Source organism: Corylus avellana, chromosome 1 (genome assembly GCF_965113065.1).
Source record: "Corylus avellana chromosome 1, dhCorAvel1.hap1.2, whole genome shotgun sequence".
Classification (NCBI taxonomy): domain Eukaryota; kingdom Viridiplantae; phylum Streptophyta; class Magnoliopsida; order Fagales; family Betulaceae; genus Corylus; species Corylus avellana.
The window spans coordinates 7,388,814-7,406,445 of record NC_142490.1 but is presented as its reverse complement, the minus strand read 5'-3'; the positions used below and the strand labels follow the sequence as shown (position 1 = coordinate 7,406,445).

Below are 17,632 nucleotides of genomic sequence, written 5' to 3'. Positions count from 1 at the left end.
GGTGTTAGAATATTATATTTCCGCAATATTATATTCTCGTAATTTTCTTAATATATTACGAAAATATTTGATATCGCATTCATTATTGTAAATATGCTGATTTTATGTGATTTTGTAATTATTGTATTTTCTTTCTTTTAGGATATCATTCAACTATAAATAGGTCATTTTATTGTACAATTGAATACACATCAGAAATACAAATTTATTCTCTACAATTATTTTTATGTTTTCTTTTTCTACCGCAACCGTAGTGATAATTAAGGAGAGAAATAAATAAGAGGGAAGGATCCAGGAAACAAACCCTAGCTCAGAAATGTGAAGAAAGGGTTGCTCAATTTGGTTCTTGGAAAGACATTGAAAGGTCTAAAGAGAAGCCATCATTTTCGGTTGATTGGGCATTTCCACGTTGTTTTCAAAAAGTAAAGATGAGTAGTGCTATTTGTTGCCGAAAGATCGATTCCTTGATTACAAAACACCATCATTGCACCGTGAATCACGGGAGATACTTCACAAACTGACCCCATATATGACTTTATGAGGCACCAGTGCTACAGCCGTTCACACTTGGCTGCATTAATATTTAAGCTAAGCAAACTTGTAACCACTTTAACTAGCCAAATGTGAGGTCTTTTTTTGCTTCATGGCCTGGAGTGCTCTTAGATAGTTGGGATATTGCAGAGATAATAATATTCTGTTTCCTCTAGAACATACATTTTCTTTTGATTCACTTTATAGCAAGGGAGGTGTGGCCTCCAATCAATTGATCTACTCATCGAGGACAATACCATATACTTTTTTAACATATGAGAAATACGTATTTTTAAGTCATTTTATTGCAAAATCACATATTTTATTTACGGCTAACTAAAAAATCATATGAATACATGCAATAATAACACATGACAAATTTATAGACCGGAGTTGAAAAAACATTCCTAAATCTCAATTTAGAGAAAACTTGTGTCAATTGAGAAAACTGAGGGCATCAATTCAATTACTTTAGTAAACAATTTCAGGGAGAGAAGCAGTGAACAAAACAATAATAAACAAGTGGATTGAAAGAGCCAAAGATTCACCTATGCAATAATACTTGGGTTTAGTTTGGTTAATGATTGAAAGATTAGCTTGTCAATGTTCATAATATTGACTACGCTGATGATGTTGTGATGAAACAGAAATTATGAAGTGAAGACTAAAGTAAAATACTAGTTTATAGATACTACAGCTTTTCAAAACAAAATCATTAACAAATTGCCATCACAAAAGCAAATACAAGTTCCACAGTAGTAGAAAAAAAAACAAAAAAATACCCCAACAATATATATATATATATACATATATATTTGAACTAAAAAATAATTTAATCATACATAGTCCCAAAGAAGATGCATTAGTTTCACTAATATATTCATGCTTGCCATGCCACAACAATTACTATGATATTGAACGAGAGAAAGCATCATAATTACCTAGCGCTTTCTAATGCCTAATTACCTATGGATCAGTTTTTTTTTAAAAAAAAATAAGTAAATAATCTGTTATAAAACACTTAGATAAAGTGCAGTTTCTATAACAAAGAACAAACCAATAATATAGAACCTTCCAAAATAGAAGTTTGTGCTTAAAGCATTCTAACCTGTTGTTAGGCAAAATACGTCCTATTATCTACGCTCCTTATGACTTGTTAACAACCAAACAAACGATATAAACATATCCATATCAACATATACAGAAAAATAGCAACCTTCGAAGTACATAAAAACACCATCCTTTCGGCGCCACGGCTTGCGCTGCCTCACAATAACAGCGGGCAAGACCTTCTTTCGGAGATCAGGCTTCCCTTTCTTGACAGTTGCCATCACCATATCGCCAACACATGCTGACGGCAGGCGGTTGAGGCGACCTTTGATCCCCTTCACAGAGATAATGTAAAGGTTCTTGGCCCCAGTGTTGTCTGCACAATTCACGGTTGCTGCCACTGGAAGACCCAGTGACATCCGGAACTTGTTCCCAGCACTTCCTCCACGTCCTGCAAATCAATAAATATAAACAATCAAGAAAAAAATGAATGAAACCCATATCCCATATTTCTTCTTTGGGAAAAGTTCAAAAAACTCAAAAAGAGTTTCATACTCTCGCTCAACTAATTCTAATGACTCTTTCCACAATTTTTAAGTCTCTCCTAATATACCACTAATTCGCTGTTGCTTTGCAGACAAAATTTATATATATATATATATATATATATAGGGAAACAAAAAGTAAAAAAGCATGAGGAAAATTTGAGCCGAAACGTATAAACTGTGTGCGCTTCCAGCAACCAAAGAGTGAGAAAGCAAGAAACCAGAACCAAATGATTACCTAAGCAGAGAATAAAAGGCAAAAGCAAACTGAAATCCAAATGCTCTATTTCGTTGCTAGGAATAGGGAAACATAATAAAAAAAAAATCTACTAGCTTCAGACAAAAGTAATTTTGAGAAGAAAAAAATAAACTGTTGCTGAAGAGAGCCAAATACAGCTCCAAAACATGGCCTAATTTTTTGGAACCAAAATTCTGAGAGACAATCCCATTTCTTTTCAACACTTTTCTTTCCACAGTTTTCTGAGCATCCAAACAGAGAATAACACTAAAAGCTAATCAAGAGAGAGAGAACTATGATTAGAGTCGTTGCCATTTACTATGTTCAAAGATTAGAGTCGGATTGGGATCCACAACAATTATCTGCTGGAATTGTTAGTAATTTAGACAATTAATATAAGAAAACTCATATGAAACCCACTTATCAGGATAAGTGGCTGAATAGTCCAAAATTTATTTGTTAAGGTAGGTTCCATATAAGTGCCAAAATTGTTAGCAATTCAAATTGCTAATTGCTGTCGATTCTTATCCAATAGGGTCCGCTGCCATTTACTATGTGCTAGGTATATATTATCTTCTAATATTTATTTTCTTTGTAGGTAATAGCATCTTAAAACAAATTTTAAAAATACAGTTGCTTTCCAAATTATATCTTAAGAGCAGTCAACTATAATTTTGCCAGTTTTTTCCACAACCTATAAAGTTTCAATCCTCGGTTTCTGCTTCATAATGTATCTCATTTTTATTCTAAACTCGCAACCAACTTGCTAGTGTCTTCGCTTGACCAAAACATTTATTTAATCTTCTTCACACGGCAAGCTAATTAATTTCTTTCCCAAGCCAATTTTGCTCTTCTGATTTGTTATAATCTCAAACACATGAAAACAAAATGAAGTTTGTGATACTATATAAATTTTGTATTTTCTTGCCGCGGGAGCAAAGGACTCGGCCCGTTTGGTAAAATTTTGAGAAGTGTTTTACAGGATTTTGTGCGATTGGTTTCAATGCGATTGTTTCCTTGGTGTTGATGATTCTGGTGCATGTATCAATGAGCTATGGTACTTCACCTGTAAGTTTGTAGTGACTTAGAATATATATATTTGTCTGATTTAAGGGTAAATTAAGGTGATAATTTTGAGTGTTCTTGATCTCTTGCAGACATGGATACCATCAGCTTAATTCCCAATATACATACACAACATGCATAGGGCAAAGCACGGAAGTGATTCAGGGGCTTACAATACAGAGGGAAGGTGAGATATATGAACACCCAATTGACATTTTCTAGGTCCTTTCCAAATTGCAAATATAGTATTAGTTTAATGCATCTTGTTTATCTCATCAAATTTATATAGAGCTACCTAATAAACCCTAAAATGTCCACAATTTGATTCCAGGTTCATCCCTGCACATCTTGAGAACATGTTCAGCAAATATGCTCGTACACTTCCTGACAAGTTTACACCACGGGAGCTTTGGCACATGACTGAGGCTAACCGTAACGCATTTGATTTCTTTGGCTGGTCTCTCTATCTCTTTCGTTCTCCATTATGCACTGTGTTTTAAAATATTAATTAAATTATTAAATCAATCATTTTCTATCCGTTTTAGCTTTTTGAATATATAAGTAGTGATTTAACACGCACACGAAGAAACCCTCTTAAACGTGCATGTAGTTAATTAGTCTTTGCTTATATATTGGTTCAGGATAACAAGTAAACTGGAATGGGGAGCTCTTTATGTTCTTGCAAAGGATGAAGAAGGTTTCTTAGCTAAAGAAGCTGTGAGGCGTTGCTTCGATGGAAGCTTGTTTGAATATTGTGCCAAGGTTCAAAAGAGTCCTCCTATTGGCAAGGTGGCATGATGCTCCAATTATAAGACGACATGCAATGCAAGGATCTTTGTGTTGGTTATTGGAACATTGGAACATATATATTTCTTGGGAAAAATATAAAAAAGCCCCCCAAACTACCAGCCGTTTTCGATTTAGCCCCCTAATGTTCCAAAAGTGATAAAGTAGCCCCCTAAACTACCAAACTATTGCATTTTGGCCACTCCGTTAGTCAAAACCGTCAGTTTGGACGGAAACTGCAAAACGACGTCGTTTGTTACAGGTAAGTTACTACAATGCCCTTTTGGGAAAAATATAAAAAAGCCCCCCAAACTACCGGCCGTTTTCATTTTAGCCCCCTAATATTCAGAAAGTGATAAAGTAGCCCCCAAACTACCAAACAATTGCAATTTGGCCACTCCGTTATTCATTACCGTCAAATATGATGAAAAATTTAAAACTACATCGTTTTGGCAATGTTAAGTTACCAAAATGCCATTTTTGGAAAAAAAAATATCATATTAAAACAAGCAAGCAAAACGGCGCCGTTTTGCTTGAAATTAGGATTTCCTTACACTTACCAAAATGATGCCACTTTGGTAAGTGTTGGGAATTAAAAGAAAAAACCCTAGACCCCACGCAGGTGACCCACGAAAAAACCCCCAACCCCAATTTATCTTTCTCCCCAAAACCACCGGCCACCACGTCGTCTATCTCCGACAGCCTGTAAATCTTACCCATAACTCAATCTTTTTATTGTATTTCATGGTATAGCTGTCGGATCGGTGTTGTTTATCTACGAACGTGATTTTTTTGTTTGATTTCTACAATGGGTAAGAATTTTTCGGTGGCGCTTTGTAGCTAGTGGATGGTGTGGCCGGCGGTGATGGATGGTGATGGCAGGGGCAGTCGTTTTGAGAGAAAGAGAGAGAGGGGCGTTGCGTTTTTTTCACTTGAGGGAGAAGGTTGCTGGAAATAGAACGATGTGGTGGTCGGCGGTTTGGGGGAGAGAGATACACTGGGGTTGGGGGTTTTTTCTGCGTGGTGTCTAAAGTTTTTTCTTTTTATTCCTAACACTTATCAAAACGGCGCCGTTTTGGTAAGTGTAAGGAAACCTTAATTTTAAGCAAAACGGCGCCATTTAGCGTGCTTGTTTTAATATGATTTTTTTTTTCTAAAAGGGCATTTTAGTAATTTACTATTGTCAAAACGACGTAATTTTGAATTTTCCATCATATTTGACAGTAATGACTAACGGAGTAGCCAAATTGCAACTGTTTGGTAGTTAGGGGGCTACTTTATCACTTTTTGAACATTAGGGAGCTAAAATGAAAACGGCTGGTAGTTTGGGGGGCTTTTTTATATTTTTCTCAAAAGGGCATTGTAGTAACTTACCCGTAACAAACGACGTCGTTTTGCAGTTTCCGTCCAAACTGACGGTTTTGACTAACGGAGTGGCCAAAATGCAATAATTTGGTAGTTTGGGGGGTTACTTTATCACTTTTGGAACATTAGGGGGCTAAATCGAAAACGGCTGGTAGTTTGTGGGGCTTTTTTATATTTTTCCCATATTTCTTTGAAGATTGAGGCATAGATATGCTTGTATTCCTTTCTTTTGTAAGGTTAGACAGAGTGCTTTGCCTTAAGGGGTGGTTTATTAGCCTTTTATCATAGCAGTGAAGAATAAATGAACTAAAACAATGTACAGTTTTTCCAACTCCTAGAGCTGCAATTAAATAAATTAACTAAAATTTGACCTTATATAAAATTCAAGCCATTGATTCTTACACACACAAGCTTGAAAACACACACAAAAACGATATATCTGGATCAAACAAAAGCATCACACACAAACAATGCTAACAAGGTGGCAATTATGGAGTCTCACCAAAGCCTCAAGAAGATAACATTAATGATGACTCTTAATTAGCTCTATTTGGTGTCTCTTCTCCTTCTTGTAGCAGAATCCTACATATGCTGAAAAACAGGGGACGTAAACAGACAACTCCAGCCTTACCAAACCAAAGTCAGAATCACATAATTAATTAAATTGATGAATTTATTTACAAAAAGAATATTAGTGACTATATATATATATATATTGTTTTCAACAATGAAAAGATCAAAGGACTACATATTTATAATTAGAAATATGTTAAAAGTGAGAATAGAAATGAAAAGAGAAAGAACAGTATACCTTCAAAGTGGATGATATCATTACTTGAACCCACGAATCAGTAATCAGAAATCACTAGCTTACAGCTAACCGCCCTCTGCAATTCTTGAAGCATCTGTTCCAATTCTGGGTTGGGGCTTAACACCTCCACCTTTTGCAAGGTAGTCAAACTCCAAAGTTCCGGAGGGAGTATGGTCAATTTACGGCATGCGCTGATAACCAAATATCTAAGGCATGGCATTGCACCTTCCTCCTGTTTCCATTCTTTTAATTCTGTCAAATATCGCAATTTAAGGACTTCGAGTCTAGGAAATGAATCTCCAGAGATGTGCAGATTACCAAACTGGGGAGGGTCAATTATTTGAGGAGGGCGACGCCATTTTATTTTTAGTATCCGAAGATTGAGAAGGTTTCCCAGCACTATCATGCCGCCACCGTTTGTAAACCCAACATCTGTTAAGGTTAGTTGAGTGATTGTCAATGGAAATGAACTCGAATCACTAGGAAGCTCTGGGAATTTCCTGAGTTTCAATTTTTGAAGATAACCTAACTGGTGAAGGCCTTCCAACAATTCTACTCGTTGAAATGGAAAGGATTTGGAGGTTTTTTTGTTTTCTTTAAAAAAGAGCCCCGTGTAAATAAATTCTAATGTTAGTTCCCTTACACAAGGAAACTTATCCAGTGCGATAGAATAAGTATGCGCTCCATCGTTCCAAAATGTTGAAATGGAAAGGATTTGGAGGTTCCATAGAACTTCATCCAAATGGTAAATATACTGCCGGAAGTCTTCCAGATACAGATTCCTTAAACTCTGCACCTTAAATATCCTGGTTATCCTACTTTCTGGATAATCTTCTTCAAAATATCCACCCTCTATGACAAGTGTTTCTAGATTCCTAACGTTACCAAAGGAATCAGGAGAAACAAATGCTAACTCAGATAAATTTATCCTCAAATACCTCAAGTGGATCATTGTTCCTATGCTTCTGGGAATTGAGTCGAGTTCTATACACTCCAACTTAAGCACCCGAATCAACTTGAAGTTTTTGACAAACAAATTCAAGTCTCTATCTCCGACATCGCCAAAGAACAACAAAGAACGAGCGCATGGAGGATCAGAGAAGTTTAGGACATTGAATACAGGAAAACTACTATCACCATGGAAGGATAGTCTACGAGGTTTGATGGGGAATGAAAGGTTACCGGCTCTGAGTAGCTCAAGAAATTTGTCTTCCTTACTCTCGGATATGCAGAGGTCTCGCAGAAGATCATGAATACGACATTTCTTTACGCCTCCAGCTGTCGCCCTCCTACTCACTTGGATCAAGCTTCGATCAATGAGATCCTCCAAGTAATCTTCGGCAACATCCTCTATGCTTCTATTGCCAGTGTGCTGTATAAATCCCTCAGCTGTCCATAGGTGGATCAATTGCCTTGCAGGTATCTCAAAGTCTTCCGGGTATACACCAAAATACAAAAAGCATGGTTGCAAGCGTCGAGGTAGGTTGGTGTAGCTTAAGGCCAAAATGTCTTTGCAGATTGGATTAGCCTCAGTAAGGTACCAATTTACATTGCCAATTAATTTGGACCATTCTCGGGATGTCTTCTCTCTATTTGCTAAAAGGCCCCCTAAAACCACAATGGAAAGTGGTAAGCCACGACAATCATCTGCGATTTTTCTCCCTAGAGTTTCTAACTCGGGAGGACATGTTCTTCCCCGAAACACTTTCTTACTAAAGAGTTCCCAACTTTCGTCTTTGTCAAGAAATCGGAGAAAGTAGGGAGGAGTAGGGCTTGCATGTGAAGCTACTTCTTTTATGCGGCTGGTGATCAATATTCTACTTCCATTCCGATCATCAGGAAAAGCAGTTCTTGCCTCATCCCATAATTCAGTTTTCCAAATGTCGTCCATGACTATTAGGTAACTTTTTCCTTGCAAATATTTGAACAAGTGCTCTTTTAATTTTTCTACACCCATGCCTTCTAGTGTCCTCCACAGATCTGATATTTTTATACCCTTTTCTTCTTCTAATATCCTTTGCAGTTCTAATATTTTCATCTGTTTCAAAATTTTAAGCAAGAGCTCTTTAATTCTAAAATCTTGAGATACATACACCCATGCACGGCACTCAAAGTGCCTCTTGACGCCAACATTGTTGTAGATTTTCTTGGCAAGAGTTGTCTTCCCCAACCCGCCCATGCCAATAATCGAAATGACGTCAAACTCACGACCCCCTTCAGTAAGTTGCTTCACCAGTGTCGATGAGTCATCAACGAAGCCCACCACATCATCTTCCTCAACTTCTCTCCTACGCTTGTGTAGTGCCTCTGTGGCCGCTGCCGCCGCTGCATCTACACTCTCTGTGGCTCTTTCAATGCCATACCTTCGTCTATTGTCGTAGATTTCGGTGATTGCATTCTTGATGACTGTAATCTTGTTTCCAACATCGCGAAGCATCATTGCATGCTTGGGGCTAAGAAATATCCTCCCCACCAGGCTCCGCCTGCTGTGTGTTAGGAAATTAATCCTATTTCCCAAGACCCGTGAGATGCGAAAAATAAGAAGAATGCGGAATAACAAAGATAAGTAATCACACACGACACAAAGATTTAAGTGGTTCGGCTTAACAAGCCTACATCCACTGGCGGAGACGACCCGGAGAAAATCCACTATCAAAAGATGGAGTACAAAAATAGTAGAGAGAAAATCACTCAGATCCCAAAGCCCCAATACACCCAAATCTCACTATCACACAAGAAAGATTATTCCCAAAATAGAATACAAAAGACAGATGTACAAACTCTTCTTTTGCTGGAACAGATGGCGGCTGATCTCTATTTTCTTCTCTCACTCTGCAGCACCCTTTTTCTTCTAATCACTTGTTTTTGGCTCCTCCAAAAACCACCAAGAAGAAAACACCGTTGCTGCCCTTGTACCTCCTTCTCTCAAATTCTCTCTTTTTCCTCCTCCCTTTGGTGCTTTACGTTTTTGGCACACACAAATTCACCTTGTGCTTTGTTCCTTATATAGAAGCTTTAACTCTCCTTTTACATGTTGGTCTAGGACTCCTACTATAAGTCAAACAAGGAGTCCAATTACACATAGGAGAAGGACTCCAAATCAAACTTGGACAAAAGTCTCCTAAACCCAAAAGGAGTAGAGAACTAGTGGGGCCCACGTGTGATGGGTGGCAAGTCACACCTAACAATCTCCACCTTGACTTGAATCCCATCAAGTCTACCAAAACGTGTCTCCTCCAGATGTCTCCGCCTTAGCCCCTAAGGGCAATCACACTCTACAAGTGTCCCTCAAGTCCAAGCGCCTCTTGAACTTGAGCATAGGACCTGATTTAGACATAACACCATGCCTCCCTATCAGCCCCGTCGACCATACAGCTTTCTCCGATGACTCTTTCTTCCTGTAGACCCATCTGCACCCTTTAGCCTTCTTTCCCTTGGGTAATTCTGCCGATTCCCAAGCTTTACCTCTCCGTAGTGACTCCACCTCTTTCAGCATACCATCTTGAGTAGACGATGGATCTCCACTACAAGCCGTTAGAGCAAAAGAAACCATATCTTCAAAGCCATACCTCTTTGTTGCTTTTCGATCACGTTTCTCTTTGCCTCTTGCTAAAGAATAAGACTCTTCCTTGTGCTGTAAGTCTCTTGAAGATTCTCTGTCATCACATTCATCCGTGAGTGAATACTGTTCATCAAGCTCCACCTCCACGAATTGTTTCTTTATCTGCACTGTACTTTCAGAAAGCTCATCTAAGTTAACAAACTCAGACTTCTTCGATTCATGCTTTGTAACTTCAGGTTCTGCACTTGACCCATCCTTGTACATAGCACATTCATTAAAAGTCACATTCCGACTTCTAATGATCTTTCGATTTTGATCATCCCAAAATCGATAACCGAAGACCTCATCTCCATATCCAATGAAGAAACACTTACTAGATTTACCATCTAGTTTACTCATAGCATCAAACTCAACATGGACATACGAAGCACAACCAAAAACTTTCAGATGTGAAAGATTTACCTCTTTTTCACTCCAGACTTCTTCCGGTAGTCTATGGCTCAGGGGAACGGAAGACCCCCTATTTATCAAGTATGCAGCAGTGCTCACTGCATCAGCCCAGAAAGTCTTTGGTAACCCAGCATGCAACCTCATACTTCGAGCATGCTCATTGAGGGTCAAGTTTATACGCTCAGCCACGCCATTCTGCTGTGGTGTTCCCGGGATAGTTTTCTCCATTCTAATCCCATTCACTGCACAAAACTGTTTAAACCCCCTGTCTTCGTATTCTCCTCCATTGTCTGATCTCAAACGCTTGAGCTTCAAGCCTGTTTCAGTCTCAACCATGGCCTTCCATTTCTTAAAAGTCTCAAATACATCAGATTTACTTTTCAAGAAATAAACCCATACCTTCCTGCTTGAGTCATCAATAAATGTGATGTAATACCGCGAGCCTCCAAGAGATGCCACTGGTGCGGGACCCCACAAATCCGTGTGTACCAGCTCCAACTTTCCAAGCTTAGGTGCTTTGCCAACTTCCGCGAAACTCACCTTCTTCTGCTTCCCTATGATGCAGCCTTCACACAAATCAGACTCAACTGACTTTAACCCCGGTAGTTTCCCTTTTGACATAAGTACCTTCATCTCTTTCCCGCTCATGTGCCCAAGCCTTAGGTGCCATAGTTTTGAGTCAGCAGTCATATCTACAACAGCATCTGTATCCTTGCTGTTCGTGGTCATATAGAGAGTATTTGTTTTATGACCAGTAGCCAAAATCATGGCTCCCTTGCTGACCTTCCACTTTCCACCATGGAAATGAATTGAATGCCCTTCTTCATCAAGCTGTCCTACTGAAATCAGATTCTTCTTTAGTTCAGGAACATGCCTGACCTTCTGTAGCTTCCATACCGAGTCACTGTGAACTTTAATGCGAACATCGCCTAGGCCCACAACATCCAGCGCCGTTCCGTCAGCCAAATACACCTTCCCGAAATCTCCAGCAACATAGTTCTCGAGAATTTCACGGATCGCTGTCGTATGAAAAGATACTCCTGAGTCTAAGACCCAAGAATCAAGGGGACTGTCAACAGAAAGAAGTAGGGCATCATATACTTCTTCTGTCACTACGTTTGCATAATCATTCTCAGTCTCCTTCCACAGTTCCCTGCAATTCTTCTTGTAGTGGCCAGTCTTGCCACAGTTCCAACACTCAGGTTGTTGGCCGAATCTGAATTTGCTTCTCCCTTTTCTGGAATTTGATCTGCCTTGACCAGAGTTTCTATCTTGTCCTCTACCCCGAGTCTCGAGGTTTAAAGCAGCACCAGAACAAGAGGCTTCACCCGCATCTTTTCTGCGAACCTCTTCACTGAGAATCAAATCCCTGATGTCTTCATAGCTTAGTTTACTCTTTCCTACAGAGTTATTCACAGCCATCCTCACTGCTTCCCAGCTATTGGGCAAAGATGCCAAGACGATCAACGCGCGAATCTCATCATCAAAATTAATTTCCACCGAGGACAATTGATTTGTGATGGTGTTGAACTCATTGAGATGATGTGCCACCGAAGCTCCTTCCGCCATCTTTAGGTTGAACAATTTCTTCATCAGATGCACCTTGTTGTTAGCCGACGGCTTCTCATACATGTTTGACAAAGCCTTCATTAGACCTGCTGCGGTCTTCTCCTTTACAACGTTGTGCGCAACTGATTTTGACAATGATAACCTGATAACTGCCAGGGCTTTACGATCAAGAAGAGCCCACTCGCTATCATCCATGTCGTCGGGTTGTTCTTCCAATAGAGGTTGATGAAGATCCTTCCCATAAAGAATATCTTCAATTTGTACCTTCCAAAACCCAAAATCTTTGCCGTCGAACTTCTCGATTCCCATCTTTCCTTCTTCACTTGCCATCGCTCCCACTCGAACCAACAACTTTGATACCAGTTGTTAGGAAATTAATCCTATTTCCCAAGACCCGTGAGATGCGAAAAATAAGAAGAATGCGGAATAACAAAGATAAGTAATCACACACGACACAAAGATTTAAGTGGTTCGGCTTAACAAGCCTACATCCACTGGCGGAGACGACCCGGAGAAAATCCACTATCAAAAGATGGAGTACAAAAATAGTAGAGAGAAAATCACTCAGATCCCAAAGCCCCAATACACCCAAATCTCACTATCACACAAGAAAGATTATTCCCAAAATAGAATACAAAAGACAGATGTACAAACTCTTCTTTTGCTGGAACAGATGGCGGCTGATCTCTATTTTCTTCTCTCACTCTGCAGCACCCTTTTTCTTCTAATCACTTGTTTTTGGCTCCTCCAAAAACCACCAAGAAGAAAACACCGTTGCTGCCCTTGTACCTCCTTCTCTCAAATTCTCTCTTTTTCCTCCTCCCTTTGGTGCTTTACGTTTTTGGCACACACAAATTCACCTTGTGCTTTGTTCCTTATATAGAAGCTTTAACTCTCCTTTTACATGTTGGTCTAGGACTCCTACTATAAGTCAAACAAGGAGTCCAATTACACATAGGAGAAGGACTCCAAATCAAACTTGGACAAAAGTCTCCTAAACCCAAAAGGAGTAGAGAACTAGTGGGGCCCACGTGTGATGGGTGGCAAGTCACACCTAACACTGTGCTCTGCAACCTTGAGGATATACATATCAATAACATCCTCAGCCTCGTAAGCCACCTCCCTGATCTGTCCGACTACCTCCTTCACTATTGGATGCTCATTCCGTTTTCCCACGGAGCTCTCCAGGAAGATATTTATCAGCCTAAGCTCCCTATGAAGTGACTTGACTTGATCCTGCACTCCACCAAAGAAATTTGCTTCCTTTTCGAGTTGCTGGGACAAGTACCCTACGAGGAAATTAACAACATAGTCGGCCATATTTCCTTATAATACTCCCTCCCTTAAATCTGCTAGAAATGTTGGAAAGCTGCTAACAAACTGTTTGTCTCTCTCTCTCTCTCTCTCTCTCTCTCTCTCACTGTATTTGGTGTTTACTGTTTCTTGGTTGCAGATGGTAGTGATAATTAAGGAAAAAAAGAAATAAGAGGGAAGGAAAGAGACCCTTAGGGATGTGAAGAAAGGGTTGCTCAATTTGGCTATGGGAAAGACATTGACAGTCTACAGTGAAGCAATTTTCGGTTGATTGGGGGAAAGCTGGGGGTGGTGGGTAGGGAAAGAGAAGAAGGAATGCAGAGTACAAAAGATGGTGAATAGGAAAGCAGCTCGATCCCCACTCCTTGACGAGGAAGATAAATAAAAGTTGTTGATCCTCTGTTTTTCTCTTACCATAAGAAGTCGTTGCTTTCTTTCTAGTCAACATCCTTGGTTTTTTTTATTTTTTTATTTTTTATATTTTTTTATTTCTGGGCCATTTCAACCATCCTTTTTTGTCTTTTTTTTTCGGGGTCGACCTTGTTGCCGACATGTAAGATTGATTCCCCGATTGAAAAACACCATCATTGCACCGTGAACTACGGGGATTCTTCATGACCCTTACGGTTTAAACTTTAAACTGACCCCATATGTTGGCTGTTTCCAGCCTACCAGGGGCACGATTGCTACAGCAATCATATTCCATTCATCATGTATGACTAAATTTTAGCTAATAGCCTAATATTAATGACTTTTATTCTTATTATTATTATTATTAAGTATAGATTGTTGAGCTTAGCAATGTAGCAGCTTAATTAGCAAATTCTTAGTCACCTTGACTAGCCGGATGTAGGGTCTTTTTGCTATACATTGCTCTTAGTGATATTTGTAGAAATAATAATATTCTGTGTAGGAATGATAATCATCTTGGACATATATTTTTCTTCCGATTCATTTTATTTTTAAAGAGTTTTATTAAAAAATTACGTGTTTTTCACATGTTATTTAAAAAAACTATGTGCTTTTTAATGGCTAATATAAAATCTTGTGAGAACACATGTTAAAAGGACATATAACAAATTTATAGACCGAGTAAAAAAAAATTCATTCAATCCAATTTAGAGAAAACTTTGTGTCCACCAAGAAAAATGAGGGCATCAATTCAGTTATTTTGTAAACAATTTCAGGAAGAGAAAAGCAGCACACAAAACAAAAATAAAGAAGTGAATTGAAAGAGCCAAAGATTCACCTATATATGCAATAACACTCCGAGTTTAATCTGGTTAATGATTGAAAGATTTGCTTGTCAATGTTCATAATGTTGACTACGATGATGAAGTTGTGATGATAGAGAAATTATGAAGTGAAGACTAAAATAAAAGAGTAGTTATAGATGCATAAGTCATTAACAAATTGCCGTAAAAAATCAAATATTCATTCAACAGTGAAATTAAAAGGAGCAAAAACAAATAATATTTTAAATATTAACATAGAAAAAGAATAGATAAACAGATGTTGCAATAACAAGTCGTTGCTGTCTTTTTGACGTTGTTGCCGAAAGATAAGATCGATTCTGTGATAAATTAAACACCATATCATTCACCGTGAAACGCAGTAAACAAAACAAAAATAAAGAAGTGGAATGCAATAATACTTGGGTTTAGTTTGGTTAAAGATTGAAAGATAATTTGCTTGCCAATGTTCATAATGTTAAAACAAAATCATTAACAAATTGCCGCCAGTCTCACAAAAGCAAATATTAGTTCCGCAGTCAAAAAGACTAAGAAAATAATTTAAAATGTGTTACACCATATGTTTTAATCAGTTCAGGTCATTTCACACGTGTTTGATTGAAATACCACCATTCTCCAAATACTCGCCTAAATTTATTTGTAGTGATTTTTTCTGGCATGTTAAAAAAATGTACATTTGAGAGTGTATAAAATTTTTCTTTGCTTTATGTTGTAGAGAGAATGTTTGATCAAGTGAACGGTGATGGAGTTGCCCGTGACCCGCTCCCAACTACAACACTCGCTCTTTGCGTCGTCAATCCATGACTGATGAAGGCTGTCTTCATAAATATTAGATTGCAAAATGTCTTCAATTCCAGCACGTACAGCATGAATTTGAAGAAATACTAGTAAAACCCGTTGAGAAATATTGTTTCATTTACACCTAAACCACCTTGTAAGTTCGCGAATTGACAGGAAAGTTGAAAATAAAGGCCTCATATATAGAGGTTTGACCAATTCAAATTTAGGTTGATTGCCAAATGGAGCCTTAGGAGACAAGTCCAAAATTGATTCTTTCAAACGTTTGAATTAGGAAAATGCTTCCTTAGTGCCTAAAATGATTGAATTGACTTGATTCAATGCATTATCTGCCTCTGCAATATTACTTGATTCAATGCATTTGATGTCTTTTTATCATAAGCATAGAAGAGATAACATATTAGAATTAAATTTACTTTTTATTTTTTTATTATTTTTTTATTAGTGTAAGTTTTTAAGATAAGTACTGATTTAATATGGTATTAGAGCAAATGTTATTAAAGTATCGATAAAATTATTGAATTAACTTCTTCCAATAATTTTAAACTTATGAGACAAACATAGTATTAGAGCCGAAGATCTTAAAAGCTGAGTAACTAAACATCTCATAATAGTTATATTTAGCTATTATAAGTTCATTTTTGTCTCAGACAGATTAGCTTCAAAATAGCTAAACTACACTAGATGATTTGTTTAATGTCTGCTCACTCCCTTCTCTATCCCTCTCTCTCCCCCTCCCATCCTCACCTTCTCTGTCAAATTCGTTAGCCCAACATCATCCTCTCTAGATTTCTCTTCTCATTGCAACTCACCATCCCTCTCTCTCTGAACACCGATTCAGTCGGCCAAAGCTCAATATTTCAGATATATTCAACCTAAAAAATTGTTTACAAATTCTCCAGCTTAAAGTCATTTGTCTAGGTTACATTACATACATATGCAATTTGAATTGAGAGTTTATTGCGTTAATATATATATATAACCATAACCATTTTAAAAAAAAAATGACCGTTAAACAAAAAAAAAAAAAAAGACCTTTTGAAAGAAATGTTGTCGAAAAAATACAATCCTTACAAAAGAAATAGAAAAAGATAAAAAAGAGTAAAAAAAATATATATTTAAAATAATATAGAGAAAGAATAAATAATAGAATGTATGGTACTTTTAAAACCTATTAGTTAAACTAGATAAAGTAGGTTTTTAGTTAGCCATTTTACATAAAAATTTTGATAAACCAGTATGAATGCTAAAGGTTCTGTTTGACAATCAACCCAGATTTTCATGAGAACTGGTCAAACTTCTATATAGGAGGCCTTTATTTTCAACTTTCCTGTCGGTTTGCGAACTTACAAGGTGGTTTAGGTGGAAATGAAACAATATTTATTTCTCAATGGGGCTTACTAGTATTTCTTCAAATTCATGCTACTTCGAGGAAGAGAGGATTGGTGTGCTGGAATTCAAGGCTTTTTGCAATCTAGTGTGTTTAGCAACCATCATCCATTACCACGAAACTGTTCATGTTTGGTAAGAAAAAAATTGAGTGTAATAATTAGTATAGAAAAGTGAAAAAATAGTATTGAAAAATGAAAATGTTTTGTTTTGTATTGATTTTTTTTATTTATTTAAATAGCAGTAAAAAGTAAATTGTGTGATATAAAAAGTGAATGATGTGATATAAAAGTGAGAATATTTGTATGTTGATTTTTTTAAAAAAATGAAGTGAATAGTATTTGGGAGGGGGGTGTTACTGAACAAACAACCCTAATATTTAGGCGACAAGTCCAAAATTGATTCTTTCAAACCTGTGAATTTGGAAGATGCTTCCTTGGTGCCTAAAAGGGATCATATTCAAAGACAATTAGTTTGTTCTCTATTGTCAATCTCTGGGGGGACCCAAATTAAGAAATGCGTGAACATTCTGATTCACTGAGATTTTTATGAAGACCTTCATGTGCGGGTTTAAAGGAGGGTGGGGATGCTTTGATCCACTATCATTCTGCCTTTGCACTATTATTTGATTCAATGCATTTGTTGCCTTTTATCATAAGCATAGGAGAGATAACATAATAGAATTAAATTTACTTTTTTTTTTTATAATTTTTTTTTTTTTTTATTAGAGTCTATTTGGTTTGCGGAATAGACATCTGGAATGAGATGACTATTCCTATGAAATAATCATTTTTTTGTTTGGTAAAGGTCTATTTTTTAGGAATAGTTATTCTCACGAGAATAATTAATTCCTTACACAAAAAAATATCTATTTCTCTAAAACATGAGATGAATAACTATTCTTGA

The 17,632-nt window shown here is 37.4% G+C and overlaps 2 protein-coding genes and 1 pseudogene across 2 annotated transcripts; 1 reads left to right on the top strand and 2 right to left on the bottom strand.

Annotated features, from left to right (window-relative positions):
- Positions 1–1,654: 1,654 nt before the first annotated feature.
- On the bottom strand, positions 1,655–2,441 carry LOC132169003 (large ribosomal subunit protein uL14x/uL14z/uL14y). Its single transcript, XM_088512165.1, has 2 exons — positions 2,365–2,441; positions 1,655–2,032 (listed from the first exon to the last, which is right to left on the bottom strand). Exon 2 carries the CDS (start codon positions 1,998–2,000, stop codon positions 1,665–1,667), a length of 336 nt encoding a protein of 111 aa, XP_088368291.1. The 5' UTR covers positions 2,001–2,032; positions 2,365–2,441; the 3' UTR covers positions 1,655–1,664.
- A 218-nt stretch (positions 2,442–2,659) lies between these two features.
- On the top strand, positions 2,660–4,227 carry LOC132169002 (peroxygenase-like; annotated as a pseudogene).
- Positions 4,228–6,089: 1,862 nt separating this feature from the next.
- LOC132169006 (putative disease resistance RPP13-like protein 3) lies at positions 6,090–13,376 on the bottom strand. Its single transcript, XM_088518880.1, has 3 exons — positions 13,027–13,376; positions 6,392–8,874; positions 6,090–6,171 (listed from the first exon to the last, which is right to left on the bottom strand). Exons 1-2 carry the CDS (start codon positions 13,290–13,292, stop codon positions 6,429–6,431), a joined length of 2,712 nt encoding a protein of 903 aa, XP_088375006.1. The 5' UTR covers positions 13,293–13,376; the 3' UTR covers positions 6,090–6,171; positions 6,392–6,428.
- Positions 13,377–17,632: the final 4,256 nt, after the last annotated feature.